Source organism: Mustela lutreola, chromosome 2 (genome assembly GCF_030435805.1).
Source record: "Mustela lutreola isolate mMusLut2 chromosome 2, mMusLut2.pri, whole genome shotgun sequence".
Lineage (NCBI taxonomy): Eukaryota > Metazoa > Chordata > Mammalia > Carnivora > Mustelidae > Mustela > Mustela lutreola.
Window position 1 is genome coordinate 159,065,879 of NC_081291.1, and position 24,381 is coordinate 159,090,259.

The 24,381-nt window shown below is 43.9% G+C and overlaps 1 protein-coding gene across 9 annotated transcripts in view; it reads right to left on the reverse strand.

Moving 5' to 3' along the window:
• PLA1A (phospholipase A1 member A) overlaps window positions 1-18,626 on the reverse strand; it is a 28,811-nt gene extending 10,185 nt beyond the window's left edge. For 4 of the 9 annotated variants that reach the window (XM_059163972.1, XM_059163975.1, XM_059163973.1 and 1 more), the window contains exons 1-8: window positions 18,290-18,626; window positions 10,788-10,989; window positions 8,630-8,807; window positions 8,020-8,128; window positions 6,919-7,020; window positions 4,495-4,584; window positions 2,155-2,322; window positions 671-760 (exon numbers count right to left, since the gene is read on the reverse strand). In XM_059163972.1, coding sequence (XP_059019955.1) covers window positions 671-760; window positions 2,155-2,322; window positions 4,495-4,584; window positions 6,919-7,020; window positions 8,020-8,128; window positions 8,630-8,807; window positions 10,788-10,989; window positions 18,290-18,362 — 1,012 coding nt within the window. In that variant the 5' untranslated portion in view covers window positions 18,363-18,626. The remainder of the gene's footprint in view (window positions 1-670; window positions 761-2,154; window positions 2,323-4,494; window positions 4,585-6,918; window positions 7,021-8,019; window positions 8,129-8,629; window positions 8,808-10,787; window positions 10,990-18,289) is intronic. The other 5 variants (XM_059163977.1, XM_059163978.1, XM_059163971.1 and 2 more) reach the window with 4 other exon arrangements.
• Window positions 18,627-24,381: the final 5,755 nt, after the last annotated feature.

Below are 24,381 nucleotides of genomic sequence, written 5' to 3' on the forward strand. Positions count from 1 at the left end.
ATCAGTTAGAATTAGCATGGCCATATAATTTATCATCCTAACCAGCATAGTTTTGTCCTGTACCTACAATAAACCAGACAAGATCCCAGATAACAGCCTAAAAAAGGAAGTATAGTCCTTCTACTTAAGATGCAAATAGCACAGGGAAAAATGATGCTCCAGCCTGGGCTGGATTTCATAGATTCTTAGACACACTTTCCTCTCACATTGAACATCTTTTACCAGCATCTGCGCTTCAGTGAACTGCCATGGTTAGAAGCAACAGGGAAGAACTGGAATAGGCACATGTATGGGAAGGAGGGCAGAGGACAAGGTTTAATATTCTTCAGAGACCCTGACCTGGGAGGGCTGCCAGGGTGGGAGATGCATAACATGGACACCAAGGAGGGAGCAAAAAAGTATGCAGGACGGAGGGGTCTGGGGGCCTTCCAGATACCATACTGCAGAGAACCCACACTGGAGGAAGACAGGAGGAGCTAGGAGAAGTATATAGACAGTAACATGTCCTTAAGTCTTCATCTGAAGCAGAGCAATGGGTTGGACCAGCTCTGAAAGTTCAGGATCTAAGACCAGTCGCTGCTGCCCCCCCACCCCTCCTAGATCTCTTTGCCCCAGTCTTTCACCCCCCACCTCGGCCACCACTGAGCTACATGTCTTTCCCCCAACTTACCACAGTACGGAGCCTGGGCAGTGGTCAGGAGGAAGACTTTCACTTCCTTGGGAAGAGGCTCTATCTTGACACCACTTTGTTCCACGAGCCCTGGAAGTAGAGAGGCAAAGACAAAGACAGCAGAACCCTGAGGAGGCCATTGCACTGTCCCATGGCACCCAACCACGTTCATTCTGCAAACAAGGCCACTGTATGCTCATTCTATGCCATGCCCTACGGCGAGTCCCAGGGTACCTGCAACCCAGTCCAGCCAAGGGTAAACACACAAACAGGAAGTACATTCTTCAAATCATCTGGCCCATTCAAGAGATATTTAACAGAAATTTAAAATTATGTCTCCGATTTCAAAATAATCTATAAGGCAATTGTTTTGACGGCATTTATGCCCTGTGCAGACAAAGCACAGGAAAGTGTTTGACCTGAAGAATAGTGGTTGACAAGTTAGGGAAGGGCATTCCAAGCAGAGAGTACAGTTTGGACAAAGACACACAGGGTGAAGAAAAGAAATATTCTTGGAAATTCAAGTAGTCAGTTCAATTAGTTCAAGTAGTTCACGTTTCCCTGGGGTGTTCACGGCCACGGAAAGTGTAGCAAGAGGTGATGCTGGCCGACAGTGTGAGGTGGCTGTTTATATCAGCAGGCCCATCACATCTGGGGGAAACTGTGGCATATGCCCACTGAGTTGGAAGTAACGTTGATTTGCTTTATTGTGGGAAGCTACATCTCCTTTAACATTTTGTCTGGCTGGTATCCGTTTCATTGATAGAAGGAATGACAGGCTGCTGCAGCTCCGAGTGGCAGCCAGGGGTGAGAAGTGAGAAAATGAGGGAGGGGCAGGAGCCATTTGCACTGCCCAGAGTTCTTCCTGAAATCCTTCATCTTGGAAAACCCTAGGATATTCTCAGCAATGACCTGTGGAAGGTGAGTTGAAGCCAGATCCCTCCACCTTTTCCAAGCCCTTCTCCCCAGACTGGCCTGGATCCAGGAATGTGCCCAATCCGACCAGCAATGAGAGAGTCCTCCAGCTGGCCCGTGGCCACCACAACCTCAAGCCTCTAAAGTGGGCCATGGGTGCCATTCTTGAGGGCTCCCCATAACACCTTGATTTAGAGTCCATCAGGTGTTGGAGAATGACTTGCCTAGCTAGAAAGACCTATGGCAAGCATCTGGTCTTGGAGTAGGGGCAGCAGCTCTGGGCTATACCAATGTTTCTAAAGTGTCCTGAGTCTGGACTTGCAGATGAGGGGCTGTGTGTAAAAGGTGTGTACAGAGCAAATATGGCATCAGGCAGCAATATACAGGGTGAGGAGTGGGACGTGGAAGGCCAAATGCCTTCTTCCAAGTGGGAATAGGCTGAACACCTTATTGGTGAATTTCCTTACTCTGGTTGGATAGACTTCTTGATCATAAGAAATCAGGACTTACAGAGGTGGCAACTAGCAAGACTTGAACTTTCCCGAAATTGTCAAAGTGGTGGCATTTACCAATTCTTGGACAGGAAAGTAGAAAAGGGTTAAAACAATCCAGACATTGTCCAGCAAGAAAGGCCTTGTAGTTGACACAGGGAAAGGCCACGAATGGACAGGAATTCTCCAGGGCACTGATGTAGAGGTGCACAGCCCTCATGTGATCACAGATTAGGTAACTGTAACCTGTACAGGGGGAAAAAAAATACAACCAAGTCTTTAGTTTAAGACAAATGAAAATCTCTCCATCCTGCTTACTGTAATTCTATTGAATTTTATATTCCAGCAGGCAATAAATACATGGTAACTCTTGAGCCACATTTTGAAATGTTAACAGACATGGCTACTATATTCTCCCTCTTCTTTAGAATTTTCCTGAGATACGTAAACTTAATCGATCAAAAAAAAAAATGCTTAAGGTACCTGGGTGGCTCAGTGGGTTAAAGCCTCTGTCTTCGGCTCAGGTCATGATCCCGGGGTGCTGGGATCGAGCCCTGAATTGGGCTATCTGCTCAGCAGGGAGCCTACCTCCCACTCTCTCTTTCCCCGCCTCTCTGCCTACTTGTGATCTCTGTCAAATAAATAAATAAAATCTTTATTTAAAAATTCCTTAATTTGAGATCCATCTTCCACGATCACGCAAACTCTCTTTTGGAAAATGGGAGCTTACTGGGAATTGGTAATCCTGACCCACTTCTTACAATGAGTATCTGTTTGCATATTTTACCTCCTTCATCATCACCTACACAACCCAATTTTTTACAACTTCATGATACCCAGCCTAGCAATGAGACAATCAAGGGAGTCAGCCACAGTTCACGGTAAGTCTCTGAAAGTCAATGTGCTTCAAGCTCACCTGGTCAAATGACTGACACACTGAATGTACCAAATGTCCCAATTTAATAAAAACTTGGTTTTCTTGTTGTTGTTTACTGTATACAAATTTGAAGTAACTCACAATGGATGAGTTGGCGGGGCTAAGAGGTCTATAGTGAACCACAGCTCCAGGATTCTGGGTCTTCAGATTCTCCCTTTACCTTGGGACCCCCACTCTGGGACCAGCAACCAAGTCTGAGCTTGTATTAATTTGCCTTCCCCCATGGTTGGAACACTCTACGGGCAAGTTCCTTCTAGGTGCAACAGGGAGCTGAGGGACACAAACTAAACCCTTCTCAAACTGTATTATGAAGAAAAATGAAAAGTGGCCACCTAAAATTCCACAGAAATATTCAAAGGTCATCAAAACTAAAAAGATCTTATCTGATTTAAAAAATGCTAGAAAATCTATAAATTGTGAAAAGAAATGTGTTTTTGGAAAATCAATAAATTTGGTAAATTAGAATAGTGGTTATTCAATAAGATTATCAAGAGTCCTTAAAGTGTCGAAAATTTGGTAAAGCGGGAAAAGACTAAAAACATAGTAAACAGAAATCAGGATAAAATTCTCATAAAAAATGCTGATAGGTTCACTATAGTCATAAGAAGAATAAAAAAAGACTAAACAACCATTGATCCTTAACTTTTGACAAATTCAATGTTATTTAAAATTATGCTAAAAAGAATGTATTCAAAGAGAACATTCCAGAATACAACTGAACCCTGAACAACAAGGGGGTTGGGGCACCGTGCAGTTGAAAATCCATGTATAATTTTTCACTCCACCAAAACTTATTTATTAATACCCTACTGTTGACAGGAAGCCTTACTGATAACATAAACAGTTGATTAACACATATTTTATATGTTACATGTATTCTATACTGTATCCTTACAGTAGAGTAAGCTGGAGAAAAGAAAATGTTAAAAATCACAAGGAAGAGAAAGTACATTTATAGTACTCTACTGTATTTATCAAAAAACCCATGTATCAGTGGACCTGTGCAGTTCAAACTCATGCTGTTCAAGCATCAATTGAGTATTTAGAAAGGAAGAAATGTATATTCATTGAATGTACTCAAGATAATTATCTTGAAAACAGTTCTGGGGAACTGCAAATTTAATATTAGGGAAATGGTCAACAGTGGGTTGATCCTTCAGCTAGCCAGGTTTGGGCATGTCTTTCTACTTCTGCCACAATTAGGCTGTTGCACCAGATGTAGTTAGTGTGGACCATGCCACAACAAGGCGCCCAGGAAGAATAGGGTTTATTGGCTTGAGTGATGATCTATCACTGCAGGACCTAAGAAGTGGGGAGGCCAGTGAAAGTATGGTGCAAGCTTTTCATTTCGGGCCCTCCTCCACCAGAATTCCCTGGGCTCCTAAAGACATGCATTCAGTAAGTGCAGGGAAAGGCATTATGGTGCATAGCAAAGGACACTAGGGCTCCACCCAAACCCCAATTCCATCTGGCTTTCTGACCTGCATGAATGAAGGTGGGACAGCCAGGCTGGTCTTGGCCTCCATTGACATAGTAGTCCACGTGTCCAACAGGAATCCGGATACCCAGATCTGAAAGGAGGAAGAATCCCATTATTCTGGATTGCAGAGGCATATTTTCCAGGCCCCACAGCGGGGTCCCCTGGCAGCAGAGCCTGAACTCTGACTTTGGGAGCCCACCCACACTGTGTGCTCATTGGGTGCCTGCCTCATTCCCCAGTGCCAGGACAGGGCAGACCATGCCCTCTGTTTTCTACACTGAAAGGCAGCCAAGAAGAATAAAACCATGAAAAGATAATCATATTTGTCTAATAAATCAAGAAAAATAACTCTGATATTTTCTGATAACTCACCAAATGTTATAAGTTTAGTAAATATCCTTATCAAACAAGCACTTATTTTGTTTGGAGCAATAGTTCAGACAGACAGATATATATATTTGGGGCCACATTTCCACAGTCCCCCTCATATTTTTGTGCTGTCTTGATGGAGCAGAAACCTGGCTAATTTGAAAGATTGTGCCCTGGAATTCCAATTTCATCAATGTGGCCATATCTGACCCTCAGACTGGTTCTGAGCCATCTGCCAAAGACCCCAAGTTTCCTTTTCGTAACATCTTTCCCCTTCCCACATCACTACTGTAAGTGATTGGTTGTATGTTACTCGTTTAATGGCATCTATCCAGGGCTTAGCCAAGGACCTAGAAGTTGTCCTTTCCCTGATTCCCTACATTTAGCCCAACACCTGTCTGGTCAGCTCTACCTCCAAACTGTATTTCAAATCTTTCTACTTCTCAACATCTCTACTCCCCCAACCCCTGTGTAAGCCCCCACCATCTCCCACCCAGACCACTCCTGCAAACACCTTATAATGAACCTCCAGGCTCCCTTAATGTCCCCTGCAGCCAAGTCTCTGCCCAGGAGCCACAATAATCTTTACAAGAAATCCTAATGCCTCCCTGTTCTCACCAGCTATAGAATAAATGTAAACTCCTCCCCACGGCCAGCCTGAGCAGGACCCCCTTCTCCTGCCTCACTCTCTGTTCTCTAACCATGTGGTTTTCTTTGCTGTCCCCACCTACATCCAGGCTTTGCTTTTCTCCACCTCAAATGTTTTCCCAGATCTTCCCAGGGCTGGTTCATTTTCACCTCCAAAGTCTCACCTTGGATAGACTTTCTTCAATAACCTACCTAAAGGGACTCCCCCACCCAAATCACGCTCTGTTCCCCCTCCTCCACCATCGTAGTCACAGTGTGTAATTATGTCTGCTTACTTGTTTGTTCTACAGCCTATAGCAGGGACTCTACCTGTCTTTTTTTTTCTGCTATATCCCCAATACCAGCACCATGCCTGTCATATTGTGAGTACCTAATATTTATAGAAGGAAGTAATGAATGAATGCCTGCTCAATTAGTCTCTATTTCCACGTGGGTGGGACCTTCTTCAATGCCCTGTACACTGCCGTATTCTCAGTGCTGACTCATAGCTCAATAAAAATTGGTTAGACAAAATGGAATGCTTCCCCACCCCATCACATTAGAAGGAGGGAGCCCCCAACTTTGAAGAAGACTGAAAAGCCTTGCTCTGGTAAATGGGAACCTAATAAGTCACCTATTTAGCAAATTTAAAAACAGAAGGGTTAAACGTGACAATCAACCGGTTAACCCAACAGCTAGGCAGAGGCCTGTGGGCTTTGTTTTCCTATCTGTGAGATGATGAAGGTGGAAAAGAGGGTTAAATAATATGACTGCATGAGTTTCTTCCAGAACTCTGAATCTGTGAGTGCTAGGTGCTAGAAGAAGGCTTCTGACCCAAAGGAATGAGACACGGACACTTCTCACTTGAACTGCACACTCTTCTGGTGAGGGATAGGCATTATTTCTTCCTGCACCCACCATGCTGAGCACAAGGCCTGGCCACTTCTTGGGCATTTCATAAGGGGTAGAAATGAGGAAGAATGCCCACCCACCTCTTTCCCAGATGGTCAGAATAGCTTCATTTGGTCATAATGTATTTAGGGTTGTAGGTCTTTCCTGTGCCTGTCACTGTTGGCGGCAAGGATTCTATTCTTCACTGGTCTGAAGGCCTGGGCTCCTCACTAGGGAGGAGGAAGTCCTGACAGGCCTGAGTATCTGCCCCAGACATGGAATGCCCCAATCGCATGGGGCCAGTCACATTTACCCTGAAAAAGAAGCACGACTTTCCCAGATGCCTGCCAGGCAGCAATGCCCTCCCCCACACAGCCTCATCACAAGGTTTAGTATTAATCAGAGGTCAAGATGACTCCTCCCTTCAATAAAAGCTCGGGAGGGAGGGAAACTGCCCGGAACCACACAGATACCAGCTACCTAGCCCCTGCTGGGCTCATTTCCTGCCCCTAGGAGGTCCACCCACCCCCACACTCACTGTCAGCATCCGTGTGGATGGCCTCCACGAAGAGGGCATCTCCAGGGTCCAGGCGCTCCTCCAGGCTGGCTTTGGTGTACTCCGGTCCAGCGGGGTCCAGGCCTGCTGGGACAGACTGATGTCAGGGGCCCTTTCCTCTTGGCTGCCGCAGCCCTCGTGGACCCACCACACACCTCTCTGGGCCCTTCCCAGTCAGTTCCTAGAGTCCTCTAGCAAGGACCCAAGGGTAAGAGGACAGCTCAGGACCTCTGCTCCCAGGAAACCCCACGTTGTCATCTACAACTTTCAATGACCTAGCTTCTCTGGCTCTGAAATGAGCTTCATAACATCAGTCATTTGGTAAGGGCTAATGTAAATAATATTGATCCTCATGTACTCATCACAACAGCTATAATCTTTGGAGCAGTTACTGGATGCCAGACCTTGTGCTAGTCCTCATAACAACACAGTGAAGTAAAAATTACTATCCCCGTGTCTTAGTTTGAATGCCTTTTTCTCTCTTTCCCAAAAAACAGACCCTGAGACAAGGACTTAAAGCCCAAGAAGCTTATTTGGGAGAAGATCAGTGAGAGTATAGTGAGGGGGTAGGAAAATTAGAGTATGAAAAAATGAATGTTTTTTCATTTGGGGCAATTGGGTCTTATCCCACTGGGACCCTTCTGAGAGACTTTGTAGAACATGACTCAGAATTGTCCCACTGAAGAGCCAGAAAGATCGGGGTATTTACCACACAGCTCTAGTCCCTTATTCATTGAGAGTAGCTTCTGAAGCATAAAGTCCCCAGTGCTTTTGCAAGTATTTAGCATAATTGTCTAAGGGTGATTTCCACAGTGGGCCAAGCAGATATGAGCTATTACAACTAATTGTACAGAGGTAGTAACTGAGGTTCAGAAGAAATGTGTGGCTTCTTACACTGACATTAGAGATCACACAATAACAACACAATACTGTTTCAGGCAAAAGGGCCACAATAAATAAATTTTAGTGAAAATAGATAATTCAATCATAAGAACAAAGATCTCCTCTGCTCACCTCAACAGAGGCATTTCCAGGGCATTCTCTATCTCTAAACTTGGGAGGATGGGCAGAGAATAACGTTACCTGTGATCCGTCCTAATTGGCCTTTGTAGAAATGTCCCACCATGCCCCCAACGTGGGCCCCCAGGCTAACTCCAATAATGTGGATTGAAGACTCTGGCACACCCAGCACCTAGAATAGGGCATTTACAGGAAACTGCATGTGAGTCACAGTAGCCTCTGGCCTCACGGGCTCACACTTTTCCCTGAAGCTTCAGAATCAGAGGACCCTGGGTATGACATACCTCCACACATGGTTTGGGAGAAGAAGGCAGAATTTTCATCCCATTCATGACTTGCCCTCTTCCTAGACACCCCACCTTAACGACTGCCTCACTTTCTCTTTGGTGACTTAAGTGTGTGAGTAATGACCATGGCCACTTCCTCTTGAGGGACTCTATATCTAACGTCAGTGGCACATTCTACAGAGGAGAAGCAGAGGTTCAGAGTGGGGCAACAACTTGCCCAAAGTCAACACTGTACATGGTAAAGTGGAGATTAGAAGGAAAGACCCACAAGCTACTGGGTGGCTCTGCTTCTGCCCTAAAGCTCCTCTTCATGTGTTGATAACTCTTTTCTGTCCTCTGTCTCCTCATAAGCAGCCAAACTCACCCCCAAGCCCTTCGGCACCTACCAGGAGTTTTCTGAGGAAACGGGAGATCTCAAGTCCCAGCTTAACCACATTTTCCACGGCTGAGAAGTAGACACCTGTAGAACCATAAACCCAGTCCACGGCAATCACATTAGCATTTGCTGCCCGAAGAAGACTGCCAATGAATTTATCAATCCAGGAAGGCTTTGTACCTAAAGCCCTAGACAGAGGGCCAAGAAAGGATGGGAAAATTATCTGTTAAGTCAATATCCATTGTCATGGAAATGATGACACTCTCTATTAACAGAATAAATGGGGGTGTGTGTGAAGGTCAAAACAATGAAGGGGGGTAAATGGGCAATAAATATTACACCACTTTGAGCATAGGAGAGCTTAATCCCAAAGTCACCAAGGCTTCAGCCTGTATATATGGAGACTTTGTGTAAATTATAAAAGGGCCTTTTGTTTCTGGTAGATGCAGCCTCATACCAGGGCCTGGAACTCAGGTGGGATTTCAGCCCCACCAGCCCCCAGTCAGGTATCTTTGTGCAGTGCGTACTACACACACCATGTACATTGACACTGCTTGTGTTACTAATGGGGGAGAAAAGATAGCTTTGTACCTTAGAGTTATGATTTGCCATTTTAATTATTATTCTATAATATAAGCACTCTCTTTGAGGGATGATTTTATTTACTTGTTCATTCAGTCATCCTTTCATTAAGTCAATGAGCCAGGCAGTATGTTAGGTGCTTTGTGAGAAATAAAGAAAACTAATGGAACGCCTGGGTGGCCCAGTAGGTTAAGCTTCTGCCTTTGGCTCAGGTCATGATCTCAGGGTCCTGGGATGGAGTCCCACATCAGGCTCCCTGCTCAGTGGGGAGCCTGCCTCTCCCTCTGCCTGCTCTGCCTGCTGCTCCCCCTGCGTGTACTCTCTCTCTGACAAATAAATAAATAAAATCTAAAAAGAAAGAAAGAAAGAAAAATAAGATATATTTTCTATTCTTTTGGAACTTACAGTATAATAGGCTTTTCTAGGAAAAGGAGAATGGTAGAAAAAATTTCATAAAGCTGTCCCAAGAGATTGAGACGGGGAGAAGTTTTCTCAGTGGCCCACAGTAAGGGAACAGTAAGGGCATGCTCATGTGGGCAGAGGAGCCCAAACTGGGTGTGTGCCACAGAACGTGGCTTTGGGGGATCTAGGAACAGACAGAGTAACAACCTGCTGAGCTCTCCAGCTCTGTTAGCTATCTCTGGGTTGGGATACACTCAGCCTTAGAGAGTGGCTGAATATGAGATTTGCTGGAGGAGAGACTTTGGCACAAGAGTGAGGAAGAACGCCTATGGAGGGAAGTGGCTGGGTCCCTGGAGTCCAGTGACTTGAGAAGCAGAAAGAACCCAGAGACTCTGAAACGGTGATCCTTTGTGCAGTGCCTCGGTGTCCACCTCTTCATTGGACGCCCCCATCTCTAGTTGTTTGATATCACTATTATTTCACTGCATTCTCTCCTTTCCTCCCACCAAACTTCCTCTGTTTCTGGCCTTGTCACTGGGCTCTGGAGAGAAGATATTGGAAGGATGGATGGTGGTTAAATTGAGACTCAGTGTTACAACAAAATTTGGACTATAAGGCATCAAAGAAATTGAAGAAGAGAAGTGTCTAGCACCTGAGGAAGGTTAACCTCAGGAGATGATGGAAGTAGCACCCATGAGTGGAAGTTTTTAAATCGTGAAACTAGGGAAGAAATGAAGAAGAGGAAATAAACCCTTGGATAAAAACACCATGCTGTTACTCTGATTGCACAAAGCCTATGACCTCATTGGTTGAAATGAATCATAAAACCCATGCTTCAGGGAGAAAAGGATCACTGAGACCCTCTGTACCACTTCCCTTTTATTCAGACGTGGAAACCAAGGCTCCATGTGCTGGGGCAACTTGTTTGGGATCATACATTATTTACTGTGTGAGAGCTGTAGACAAGACTGAGTGGAGGAGTAATGCACAAGACCCACAAGAATGCACAATACAATGTGTATTTACGTTGATATGAGACACCTTCAAAGATAGCAGGAGGTAAAAGATGAAACATGGGACTGTCAGTAAATCCATTTTTCCTCTTGCTCCCACTAACTTCCTATGGCATTATGGTCACTTTCTAGTTCCTAGCTGGAATGTTTCTATTGGCTGATTACTCCCACCTGAATCCATGGATGAGTAGTTTGGTTCTCAGAGTGACATTGAACCCAGAGTTTTGGATGTCACTACTTTCCTGCACTAGCTGCCCACAGCTGGGATCCAAAGGGGTGAAGAGGAGAAACTGGACTTTGAGATTGGTGCCTTGGAGAAGATTAGCATTCTGGAAGTCAGTGCACTTTGTCTGTGCGGTAGGAGGTGCATCTCCTAGAGGAAAAAAAAAAAAAAAAAAAAAACAAGAAAGATCTAAGGTGAGGTCATCTGTTCTTAGAAGGAAAAAAAGTATTCTTGAGAGGAAGAAAGAAACAGGGACTTACAAGCATTTATTATAAATCAGCTAGTGCACTATTCTGACTAATTTATTAAACACATCACTTTTGTAACCAAAATCTGTGAATAGTTTTCATGTCTAAAGATACAATGCCAGAAAAGGACATGACTATTAACCAGAAAAGACTAAAGGCCATGGTGAAGTGGGTATTGTTATGAAATAAATCAAGTTGCCCCTATAAATTGATATGTTAAAGTCCTAACACTGAGGACCTCAGAATGTGACTGGATTTGGAGATAGTCTTTAAAGAGGTTATTATGTTAAAAATAAAGCCTGAATCACCTAAGCCACAGGCTCCAGGAGCACTCTGCCTGTTCAGCTACTGCTTCCTCTGTTCTGGCCACGTGTCTTCCCAGCTTTTTCTCACACTATACAGTCCTAGACCCCCTGAGGGTGTTTGCACTGGCCATCCCTTTTGCCTGGAGTATCCTCCCACAGACATCCCCTATCTTCTCCTTTAAGTCTTTGCCTGTCAGAGGTAACTACCTCATTTAAATTGCCACCTGCCTGTGCCTTTGACCCAAGTTCTGTCAATCCTCCTCATCCTGATCTATTGTCTCTTATAGCAATCATCCCCTTCTAACCTCCTATGGCATTCACTAGTTTATTATTAAGTGTATTGTTTATTGATTTTTCTACATTAGGATATACTTTCAAAGAAGGCAGGAATTTTTACCCATTTTGTTTACTCTACTGCCTAGAATAGTGTCTGCCACAGACAATAAACATGAAAACCTAGTTTTTTGAAAAGAATAATAAACTAGATGTACTTTTGATAAGGCAGAGTAAGAAAAAAAGAGGGAAGTCACAGGTAAACAATGTAGAGAATAAAAAGGGGATATAAATAGATTAGATTTTTAAAACCATAAAAGAGCATGTTTATATCCACCCAAAAGTTCAAAACACATTTTCTTCCTAGAAAATGGACAATTTCTTAGAAAAGTATAGCTTACTGAAACTTACTCAAGAAAGAAAAAACAGAAAGTCAAATGTCAAACTGTAGCATTAAGGAATTGAAACAGTAGTTTTCAATCTCTTCATCAAAAAAACTCTACCATGCCAGACAGTTTTACAGAAAAATTCTACCAATCCTTCGATTCTCATCACTGTTCTGGAGAATAGAAAAGGGGAGAGAGAATCTAAATTCATTCTATGAAAAGAACGAAGATATCAAAACTGGACAAGGACAGAAGGAGAAAGAAAAATGGAAGGCCAATTTCACTATTAAACAGACACATAAAAACCTGAATTATCAGCAAATCTAAACACGCATAACACGATAACAAGGAAAAAGGATAACAAGAACTAAACACGCATCATGGCCAAGTAGGGTTTAATCCAGGGAATGAGAAGATGGCTTAACGTTAGAAGATGTATTAATGTAATTCACATATGAAAAATTAAAGGAAAAAAAGTACTCATCTCAACAGATGTAAAAGAAAAAAGCACAACAAAATTTAATACCCAACATTTCTTAATGTAAGAAAAAGTGTTTACCAAGAACCTATAGCAATGACCATATTTATGAGTGAAACATTAGAAGCATTCCATTTAGAACTGGAAACAAATGAGAATGTCTGCTATCAGCATTTCTGCAAAATATTGTACTGAAAGGTCTAGTTCTTGCCAGGGAAACAAGACAATAAAATGGGATCGAAGTTACAAAATTTGAAAAGGAAGCGAGAAAATCGCTAATATTTGCCGATGATAGAATAAAACTTTAGATCACTTGGGAATATGGAAGGTGACACAGTGAATCATGTTCAGCTATCCCCTCTCCCCAACCCACACTCCAACCAAAGACTAATCGTAGATGAATATCGAAAGAGAAGAGATGAAGACATAGCCAATCTCAAATAGAAAGATTATATCTCTGTGAACAAGAACCAGAACAAAATTGCAAGATGGTGCTGAGTTCCTAGTCTGGCAGAAGGCAGTGGTTGTGAGAATTCGGCTCTGTGAGGTAAGTGGGGTCTAGAGTGCTCCATGTCAGGTGTAGAAGGTCAGCACCAGGCCAACCTGTGATGGGGTGAGGGGGAGGGGGGCTCCCTGACTCTGTTAAGGAAGCTAAAACCAAACAAACAAAAAATCCCTATTGAAACGATTTCCCCAGTGTCCTAGGATCCAGCTCTGTGCTCAGCAAGGAGTCTACTTGTCCCTCTCTCTCTCCCTCTGCCCATCCTCTACCCCTGCTCTTGCATGCTCTCTTTCAAATGAATACATAAAATCTTAAAAGAAGATGAGAAGGGGAGGAGGTGATGGGGGGAGGCCAAACACAAGCTTCTCATTGAACACTGAAATGAAACTAATCTATTATGTTAGAAGACAAGATAATAGTTATCTTTGGGGTAGTAGTGATTAAGAGGGGTACATGGAAAGGGTTCTAAGAACCTTGTAATGTTTTATTTCTTGACCCAGATGTTGGTTACACTGGTGAATTCACTCTGAAAATTCCTTAATCTGTATACTAATAATCTGTGCACTTGTCTCTATATATGCTACACTTTAATAATGAGTTTACCTAAAAAACATCTTACAAACAAAATGCCTACCTATATACAGAAATCAAATGTTTACAAAGATAGTCAATAAAACCAATAAATGAATTATGAATTCATTCCAGGTAAAATAAAATTTTAAAAGCCTTTGACATTGACTTTAAAATAAGTATGCTGAGAATCTACAAGGATAAAAATAAAGACAGAGAAAAGAAATCATGAAATAAAAACATACATAAGTGATAAAATAAGTTATGTAGGAATAAACAAGTTCAAAAATTGGAAATGAAAAAGGTAACCATTGAAATAAAAAAGGAATCAATACTGGGGCGCCTGGGTGGCTCAGTGGGTTAAAGCCTCTGCCTTTGGCTCAGGTCATGATCCCAGGGTCCTGGAATCGAGCCCCGCATCGGCTCTCTGCTCAGCAGGGAGTCTGCTTCCTCCTCTCTCTCTGCCTGCCTCTCTGCCTACTTGTGATCTCTGTCAAATAAATAAATAAAATCTTAAAAAAAAAAGGAATCAATACTATAATGTTTAGTACAGAAGTAAAAAACTTTATAAAATTAATTAATTTAGAGAGAGAGCACGAGCAGGGTGAGGGACAGAAAGAGAGGGAGAGAGAGAATTTCAAGCCAATTCCACACCCAGTGCAGAGCCTGATCTGGGGCTCAATCTATAAGCATGAGAACTTGACCTGAGCCGAAATCAAGAGTTGGACACTTAACTGACTGAGCCACCCAGGCACCCCAGAAATAAAAACCTTTTAACATGAAAGTACAGTTAAAAAGTATAGACAATAGATGGAAAGGTTCCAATTTTTATCTAGTAGCTATGCTCTAAAGGAAGAAAATAGGAGAGGCAGCAATATTTTCAAAAGATCATTGTTAAGAATTTTCCATAACTGAAAAAATATATGAGTTCTCCAACCTGGCGATTCACAGAACTGTCCCCCTGGGGATAAAAATGTATTATATGTTTATAAAAAATTAAAAATTAAAATATATATATATGAGTTCTCCAATCAAAAATACACTTGGTGATAAGTGAGATAAAAAATAAACACGGGTCCCTGGGTGGCTCAGTCAGTTAAGCATCCAACTCTTGATTTCTGCTCAGGTCATGATCTCAGGGTTGTGGGATTGAGTCACAAATTGAACCCCATGTTGAGCCCCCCATGGGGCTCTGAGTTCAGCAGGGAGTCTGCTTCAGGATTGTGTCTCTCCCTCTGCCCCCCTTTCTCAAATAAATAAATAAACCTCTATAAATCAATCAATCACTCTATAGATATATTATAGTATAACACCAGGACATCATGGATAAAAAGATATTTTTAAAATATGTTTAACTATTTAAACATATGTTTAAACATTTAAACATATGTTGGGGCGCCTGGGTAGTTCATTCGTTAAGTATCTGCCTTTAGCTCAGGTCATGATCCCAGGGTCCTGGGATCAAGACCAGCTTCAGGGGCGCCTGGGTGGCTCAGTGGGTTAAGCCATTGCCTTCAGCTCAGGTCATGATCTCAGGGTCCTGGAATCGAGTCCCGCATCGGGCTATCTGCTCAGCAGGGAGCCTGCTTCCTCCTCTCTCTCTCTCTCTCTGCCTACTTGTGATCTCTCTCTGTCAAATAAATAAATAAAATCTTAAAAAAAAAAAAAAAAAAAAAAAAAGACCAGCTTCAGGTTCCCTGCTCAGAGGAAAGCCTTCTTCCTCTCCCACTCCCCCTTGCTTCTGTTCCCTCTCTCATTGTGTCTCTGTGTCAAATAAGTAAATAAAATCTTAAAAAATAAAAATAAAAATTTCCGGATGCATTGGAAAACTTTGAAGAAATGGATAATTTTCTAGAAAAATGTAATTTAGTAAAACTGACTCAAGAAGAAATTGTAAGCCCAAATTAAACTACTAGCGTCTAAACATTAAACCGGTAATCAAGAGTCTTCTCTGGCACTAAGATACACTAGAGCTAGATGGTTTTATCCAAGAACTCCACCGCTTTAAAGTACAAGTAATCATTATCTTATATAAGCTGTTAATAGAATAAAAACTTATTTCTTGAGGTTATAATAATCCTAGAATCAACAGAACATGGGTAATACAAGAAAAGAAAATGATAAATAAATTTTTTATAGACATACATGCAAAATAATATATATAAATATATTTTAAAAATAAATTTTGGCAAAATAAAACAGCACGGTTAAAGGGTTTGTTCCTGGTGATCTTAGTCCGATTGGGCTAGCATGTGGGATTAAGAAGAAAATATGGGAAATTGTCTTTATAGTAAGATTGCTTAAACAAGCCACCAGAAGCATGGAGGTTCCTCAAAATGTTGAAAATAGAACTGCGCTATGACCCAGCAATAGCACTACTGGGTATATACCCTAAAGATACAAACGTAATGATCCAAAGGGGCACGTGCACCCGAATGTTTATAGCAGCAATGTCCACAATAGCCAAACTATGGAAAGAACCTAGATGTCCATCAACAGATGAATGGATCAAGAAGATGTGGTATATATACACAATGGAATACTATGCAGCCATCAAAAGAAATGAAATCTTGCCATTTGCGACAACATGGATGGAACTAGAGCGTATCATGCTTAGCGAAATAAGTCAAGCGGAGAAAGACAACTATCATATGATCTCCCTGATATGAGGAAGTGGTGATGCAACATGGGGGCTTAAGTGGGTAGAAGAAGAATCAATGAAACAAGATGGGATTGGGAGGGAGACAAAGCATAAGTGACTCTTAATCTCACAAAACAAACTGAGGGTTGCTGGGGGGAGGGGGGTTGGGAGAAGGGGGTGGGATTATGGACATTGGGGAGGGTATGGGCTTTGGTGAGTGCTGTGAAGTGTGTAAACCTGGTGATTCACAGACCTGTACCCCGGGGATAAAAATATATGTTTATAAAAAATAAAAAATTATAATAAAAAAAAACAAGCCACCAGAAGCACAAATCATAATAAGCACTAAGAATTAAGACAACAATGCAATAACAATTTTTTCTATCAAGTTGACAACATGAAAAATGTTTGATACTACAAAGTATTGGCAGAGAGGCTGGGGAAACAGCCATGCTTACATACTAATAAATTGTTATAGCTTCTTTGCAGGGCAGTATTTCCCACATCTATCAATAATGCATAAGACAGAAATCCTTTCAGATATGGTGTATCATGTATAAATGGCCATGTAGAATAGCAAGATAGCTCTGTGGTTCATATGGCAGAATTTCACACGAACACACAAATTTGATATACATATAAGAAGGCCATTTTATACATAGACACAAATAAGTACTCAAGAGAAAGCACACAGGATGCTGAGTAGCACCTTTTAAAAGTTCCCCGTTAGGGACGCCTGGGTGGCTCAGTTGGTTGGGCAGCTGCCTTCGGCTCAGGTCATGATCCCAGCGTCCTGGGATCGAGTCCCACATCGCAGAGCAGGGAGCCTGCTTCTCCCTCTGACTCTGCCTGCCACTCTGTCTGCCTGTGCTCGCTCTCGCTCTCTCGCTCTCTCTGACAAATAAATAAATAAAATCTTTAAAAAAAAAAAAAAAGTTCCCCGTTAAGGCAGGGGTGAATGCATTCATGCACGCTGAACTTTGGAGCAGGGAGGGGTGCTGAGAGAGGCAAGGAGGTATTTCAAGAGAAGGAGGGATCACGACAGGTCTCTTGGAAGATGTGAAGAGCATACATCAACAAAAAGGTATGAGCAGCTCTAGGCAGAAGGACTGATACATCCTAAAGCCAGGGACTGAAATTAAATGTCTGGTGAACACGAATGAATGGGGACCTGCAGGGTAGGTGGGTTGGGGGGAAGCTTTTCCAGCGGAAGGAACAGTGCTCAGAAGAGAGGGATCTTCACCAGCCAGAGAACCTCCAGGCCCCGGGAGTGTTTACATTTGCTACATCAAGCGGCAGGCATGGTGGGTAGGGTTTTTACCTGGGGAAAGGTACAATGCCAAGTGGCACTTGAAGGAATTTTTTCTTAAAGGTCATCCTTTCTTCTGTGGTTAGCAGGGACTTGCTATCCTACCAGGAAGGACAACAAAACTAAATTTGAGCTGGATCAGTAAATTAGCAAGGACATCTACTGTTCTCAACGACAAAATTTCTATTAGTCTGAAAAATTAAAAATAAATTTTTAAAGATTTATTTATGTATTTAACAGAGACAGGGAGAGAGAGCACAAGCAGAGGGAGCTGAGGAGGGAGAAGCAGGCTCTCCGCTGATCAGGAAGCCCTAGGCGGGGCTCAATCCCAGAAGCCTGAGATCATGACCTGAGCCGAAAGCAGACGCTTAACCAACTGAGCCACCCAGGCACCCCATGGAAAATTCAGATTTTAAAATTAAATATATCTTGGTGCAGTGGATATTAATAGGGGGAATGTAAATCATATTTTGGAAATAATAAGGTCTTATTTTCTTAGAGTTAATCCTGGCTTGTGCCAGGTGAAGAGGATTAATGCACTTCCAGAGAAAAGAGAGAGTGTCCTAGTTGCCATCAGTCCCATTATGATTGTAGGGTTTTTTCCTCCCTCTTCTAAATTCATCTCAAAGGAGGGCTTTTAGGGGACCTTCCAAAGGTTAGCACTGCATAAACAGGTGGCTTAAGAAATAGAACCACTGACAAAGAAATGCCACCCAATTATCCGAGCCCCAGAATTACCTGCACTTCCAATGCTAAGCCACAAAAGGAGCCCCCATGAGCAGAAGAGTCTCTTCCTGAGGCCTGGGGGCATCGCTGAGCTGCAAGTCTCAGAGCTGGGGTGAAGCCGAGTTCCTACAAGCCAGACTCTCAAAGTTTTGGACAGCAAACACCCACTTGGGTCTCACTAATCATTAACTGGCCTCTTGACCTGTAAAAGAAAAATGAACTCTCCTTATCTGTTTAAACTCCACAGTTTGTGGATTTCTTCTTCTCAACGAACATAAATACACTTTTCTTTTCTTTTTTTTTTAAAGCAGGAGACGTTGAAACACATTGTCCTTCCTCTCTGAGCCAGACATCATCAGGAAATGATTTCCTGCACGTCTCCCACTTCCCATTGTAAAATGTTAGTAAAAACCAAGGCAGAAGTCTTTCATCTCTAGGTGGTGACAAAACCCTCATCGTACTGGAGTCATCTGTGGACATGTTTGACTCCCTAGGAAGACTCTGAGCAACTTGAGGGAAAAGACCTTCTCCTTTCATTCTCCTTTCAGTTTTTGTTTTCATTTTCTTGAGAGAGAGAGAGAAAGAACATGACTTGGGGGTGGGGGCAGTGGTTAGAGGCAGAGGGAGAGGGAGAAGCAGACTCCCCACTGAGCAGGGAGCCTGAAGCAGGGTCAGCCCCAGGACCCCAGAGCCATGACCCGAGTCACAGACACCCAGCCCATGGAGCCACCCAGGCGTCCTCCTTTCAGTTCTGAATCCCCACGGCCTAGAACAGAACTGAACTGCTGTGTTCAGTGTACATTTAACAGAAAGAGTAGAAGACTATGAAGTTTGCCTCTGAGAGTACTATCCTTTCGTAGACTCTTGGAGCTAGAAGTAAAGCCCGGCCTTTAAAAAGAGATGTTCACCTTCCTAAATTCATGAATAAAGAAACCAAGCAGTCGAGAAAGAAAGGGACCTATAGAAACCCTATTGTTAGAAGTTGCTGAGGGATCCTGGAACCAGGGCGTTTCCAGTGTGCCCACACGGCCTCTCTGCCCAAAAGAGTAGCAGAAACCACAGAGAGCTAGTCTAGGCAGGTCAGGGGCAAGGGGAAGGCAAGGTACTTGCCCAACACTCCTGAGACTGTAGCATGCTGCTAAGAGGCAGGGAACCTGCCAACAGGGCAGAAAGAAACCTCGGACAATCGGGAAGGTGAGTACAGCTTTAGAGGGTAGAGAAATTAGGTACCTTGCCCAAGGTCATGCAGCCTTGGGATAAGCTAACCCCAGGAGCCATGCTCTGAACCACTGCACCAGACACAAACAGCCCCCAAAGAGGCATTGGTGCCATGCCTGTGTGGCTGTGCCAGGCCTGCCCAGGCTGAGGGTAAACGGTTTTGGAAGGACCAGTGCTGGCTTCTCCTCATGCACATGATCCCCCTGCTGGCACCAGGAAGGCAAGGAGCAACAAATAGGGCACAACCAAAGGCTATTCCGGTACCACAGACCACTCTGGGTGTGCTAGTCCAGTTCCCCGGGGAGGAGATGTCAAGATGGGACTAGATGTGAAAGAGATTTACTGGTGATGACACCTGTGAAGAATAAGGGGCGCTAAAAAAAAGTTAGAGACAGTGATGCAGGTCTGACACCTGTGAAAGGGAGGGGGAAGGAAAGAGGAAGACATGGAAAAGTCTTGCACTGCCTCACGGTTCGTGGAATGTTCTGGCAAGGGAAATGGGGAATCTTCAAGCTGAAGGTTCTTATTAACACAGTCCTATGTCTTATAGGAATGAACCTGGATTAGCATCTCCATCCTGCTCCATCACTAGCTGGGGTCAGTCTCTGCACAAAGACGAGGGGAGATCCAGAAAGAGGGCACCTGGGACCGCCAGTCCATTAGGTACCCCGTGGCAGCAGACTGAGGGCTACAATTTCACAGCCACTCATACCACCTGTGGAGCTGACATGTCATGCCAGTTACCCCAGTTCTCCCAGTTATCCTTGTAGGCGGCATTAACGCAGCTGAGGTTTAGACAGCATCCTCCCTTTCCCCTTCATCATCTAGAACAGTGCTCTCTGGGTGGGGTTGGAGGGCTCCCGTGTGGGACCCCCTGACCAAGCATCATCCAGGGGACCTGAACTCAGAGCTCTAAGTGAGAATCTCTGGGGTTGGGCTCAGGATTCCAGCATGCTCCTCAGATGCTTGTACACATGCTAGAACCATGAGTTTTCTGTTAATTCTTATTACAGCCATCTCCATTTTACCAGGGAGGATACTAAAGCTCAAAGACCTCAGCAGCGTGGGGAGCACAGCTGGAAGAGACCAAGGAAGGGTGGGGGGCCTCCTGGAAAGTGAGGTGGCAGGTTTTAGAAGATGAGGTCAGGAGACACTGAGAAACACTAATTATATTCAGTGTATAAGGTCTGTCTCCCCCAAGGATAATGTCAGCCTCAGAACAAAATTCGGGTCTCATTTGCTCAATGAGGTATCCCTAGAGCCTAGCGCAGTGCCTGCAACACAGCCGGTGCTCAGGATTTGCCAAGGGAAGGCATGGTACTTCTGGTAGAGTGTGCCCATCTGGAGAGGGCAGCAGTGAGGGACCTGATCTGAGACAACACTTAGACCTCCCATTGTCACATGCAGTCATGTGGCTTTCTTTGCTGAGGATTTAAGAACATAAGGAGGCAAGAAGAGACCAAGAACGGGTGTTCAGCATCCAGTGCTCATTGCTGAGTTCCCTATTGTGTGTTCAGTGCTTAGAACAGTGTCTGACATACAATTGGTACTCACTAAATATTTATTTGCGGGGAGAAAAAAGAGAGAGAGAGAGAGAGATCGCCTGTGGCTCAGTTGGTTAAGCATCTGCCTGTGGCTCAGGTCATGATCTTGGGGCCTTGGGATTGCATCCTGCGTCAGGCTCTCTACTCAGTAGGGAATCTGCTTCACCCTCTCCTTCTCCCTCTGTACTCTCCATCTCTCTCTTAAATAACTAACTAAGTAAATAAATAAAATCTCTAAGAAAAGAGAGAGAGAAGAAAAAGAAAAAGGAAAATCTGGGGGAAAGAAGGGGAGGCCTCTATGCTACCACCCTGGAGTCCGCTGGATTCCCTTCAGCCCTCCCTGTCTGCCTGTTCCCAGCTCTTCCCCCCTCCCTTGCCTGCTGTCAGGACCCCTAGCTGACAGCTCCATAAGTGAATATGGCTTTGTTTATTGTGTGTGTGTGTGTGTGTGTGTGTGTGTGTATGTGTGTGCATGTGTGTCTTGGAATCACCATGGGGATGGGGGCGTGGGCACATAAACTAGTGTAATAACCAATATGAACTAATTCTGAGAAATAATTCTAGGCCTCACCAGCCAGGGACTACAAAGCAAGGACATGTTAATTTTTAAAGTGTGTTTAACTCTCCATGGGTTCACCAACTCAGAAACTCTCCAAGCCCATTCTTTTGGGATTTTATGGAAGCTTCTTCACATAGGCATGATCAATCATTAACTCCATTTTCAGCCCTTCTTCTTTCAAAAGAGTGGGGAACAGGGCTGAAAAATCCAAGCTTCCAATCATGGCTTGGTTTTTCTGGTGACCAGCCCTCACCCAGGAGCCATCCGTGAATCCACTCAGAGTGATCTCATCAGAACATATCACACTCTTATCACCCAAGAAATTACAAGTGTTTCAGAAGCCCTGTGTCAGGAACTGAGGCCAAAGACCAACTATTAGAACTAAAGATGCTCCTAGCGATCTTATATTGTAGGAAAGTACAGGGGTTTCGGAAGTTTTGGGACAGGAACCAAGGGCAGAGACCAAGATACATATTTTCTATTATCTCACATCTAGTCTCATCCTCACTACAGCCTTCAAGGTAGCCATTATTGACTCTGAAGTACATTAGCCCTCAACGACCTCCGGCCCGGAGGGGTAACTATCATGCCCAGGAGCAGAGCTAGGTCTTTCTGCAAAACAGCACAGATTGTGCTTTTTCTTAGGTTTACTTGCCATGTTCCTGCAAGAGGGAAAACATTCATGCCCTTGGAGGGTGCCTTCCTCCCAGTTTCCTGCATTCAGGGCTGGTGTAAAGTCAGGGACACCTGAAAGCACATCTCATCCCAAAATGTCACCGTCACTAGAGCAGTCTCCAGTAGACATCATCCTGCTGGAGATTCATTTGTCTGCTGAAAGTCATGTTTCCCAATTTCACTCATTCAGTGTCACCTCCTCTATTCTTGCCATGTCCCCCTACCACCTGTGCTTACATGTTTTTCAGGTTTTCATTTAAATAAGGTTTCACAAATGGACTTTAGTGGGACAATTTGCATTAAAGAGAAGACAGGACTAGCCCCTGAAGTGGTCTGACAAGCAGACTGTGTGACCTCTGCCTGCTGGCATTAGCAATGGGAGATGGCTGCCCATATATACCATCCAAAATGATGGGGAACACTAGTTTGAAGCATGGCCCTCTATTCAAAGCACAAACCTCTATCCACAGCTCTGTAGCTCAGGAGAAACCATAGGGTTCTTTATTGGACACTGTCCCAATCTTCAGACAATCTCATTTTTTACTCGTGTTCTTTGGATGTTAGATTTGAAAGTCCATGGGCACCAAGCCCAGAGACCCTGAGAGCAGACACTTGCCCAAGACCACTCTGCCTGTACAGATGATGATACAGAAAAACTAAAGGTGAAGTAGGAACCTTACATGGAACTGGTGTAACCAAGCACAGCATGGAGGAAGTCCTAATCGCGGCTCAGGCATTGGGTGGGGTGTCTTTGGTGTGAGAAGAGGAGGTTCTCTGAAGAAGGAAGTGATGTTGAGAGGAGAATGAAGAGTCTGTTCATTTCACCGTCTGACCTGGACTCCATTGTGCCCCTCCCTACCCCTGCACCCACATCCACATTTGAAGTCCTGCCTTCACCTAATGGTTGTGGGAAGGTGAACAGAGGGCACAGACTTCTGCCATCACCATATAACTCTTGGGGTTTCATTTTTGCCTTGCCTAAGGAAACATTCTAACTATAGCTAACACTTGTAGTATGACAGGACTGAAGACACTGAAAGCCTGAAAACCCCAGCTCCTTCTCACCTAGATGTGTGACCTTGGACAGATGGCGGCTTCTCAGAGCCCAATTTCTTCACCTGTTAATGGGTTGTGGTGAACTGCCTGACACAGGGTAGCTCTTTCTTCTCCTCTTTTTCCTTCTCCAAATGGAAAGAGTCTACCCTACACCCAGGTGTCATTTCTTTCAACCCCTAAACCCTAAGGATGAAAACTGATGGCAAGTCTCCCCTCTCTGCCCTATATGGATGATCCCTAGATTCCTAACCAGACCTCAAGAGCCATTCCTTGAGGAGCTGATTCAGTAGGCTGGTTGGATGTGAAATCATCAGGATTTCCATCCCTTCCTCCACTCTCTCAGTAGCTCTATGGCTGTCTAAAAAAGATGCATGTTTAGTCTGGAAAGGTAGAGAGGAGTAAATGGAGAATATGGTGGCTGAAGAAGCTTGGAGAAGGGGGGATAAGCCTGTAAGGACCTATTTAGAAACTGTCCCTGCTCCCCTTCCTCCAGGGGATTTACTTGGAGACAAGTCCCAGAAACCAGCTGGTAACAAAGCCCAGATACAAAGGTGGGTCAGGCCAGGTGGAGACATCGCATCAGTGGGGGGATGCATACTGTCTCCCTGGTTACCAAGGAGTATGGGCCCCGCCCTTTGGGCGCCAATCCCAATCAAGGTGTAATAGACTGATTCAAATGTCTACTAGGGTAAATTGTAACTCAATTGGTCACCTAGCATCACTGTGGAGTTTCCTGTGTGTGTTACAATCTCACTGGCCACCTGTGTGTGGCCAGGCCTGACCGCATGGCCTTTGCCTTTAAAAGCTAGTCTGTGAAACAGAGAAGGGTCGCTCTCTCTTGTAAGAGGTGCGGCCCTGAACTTTCGGTTAGATTTCTTAATGCTTGGCGCGAAATAAAACTTTGCTTGACCTTCGCTTTGTATCAGTCTCGCTCCTTTAATCATGGACCCATTATTGGGGCATAACAAGCCCAGTGCTAATTTTTCACATCTTAAAAAAATATTGCCAAGACTTCAAGATAACATCTAGCAATCTTCGATAACAAAGAAAGC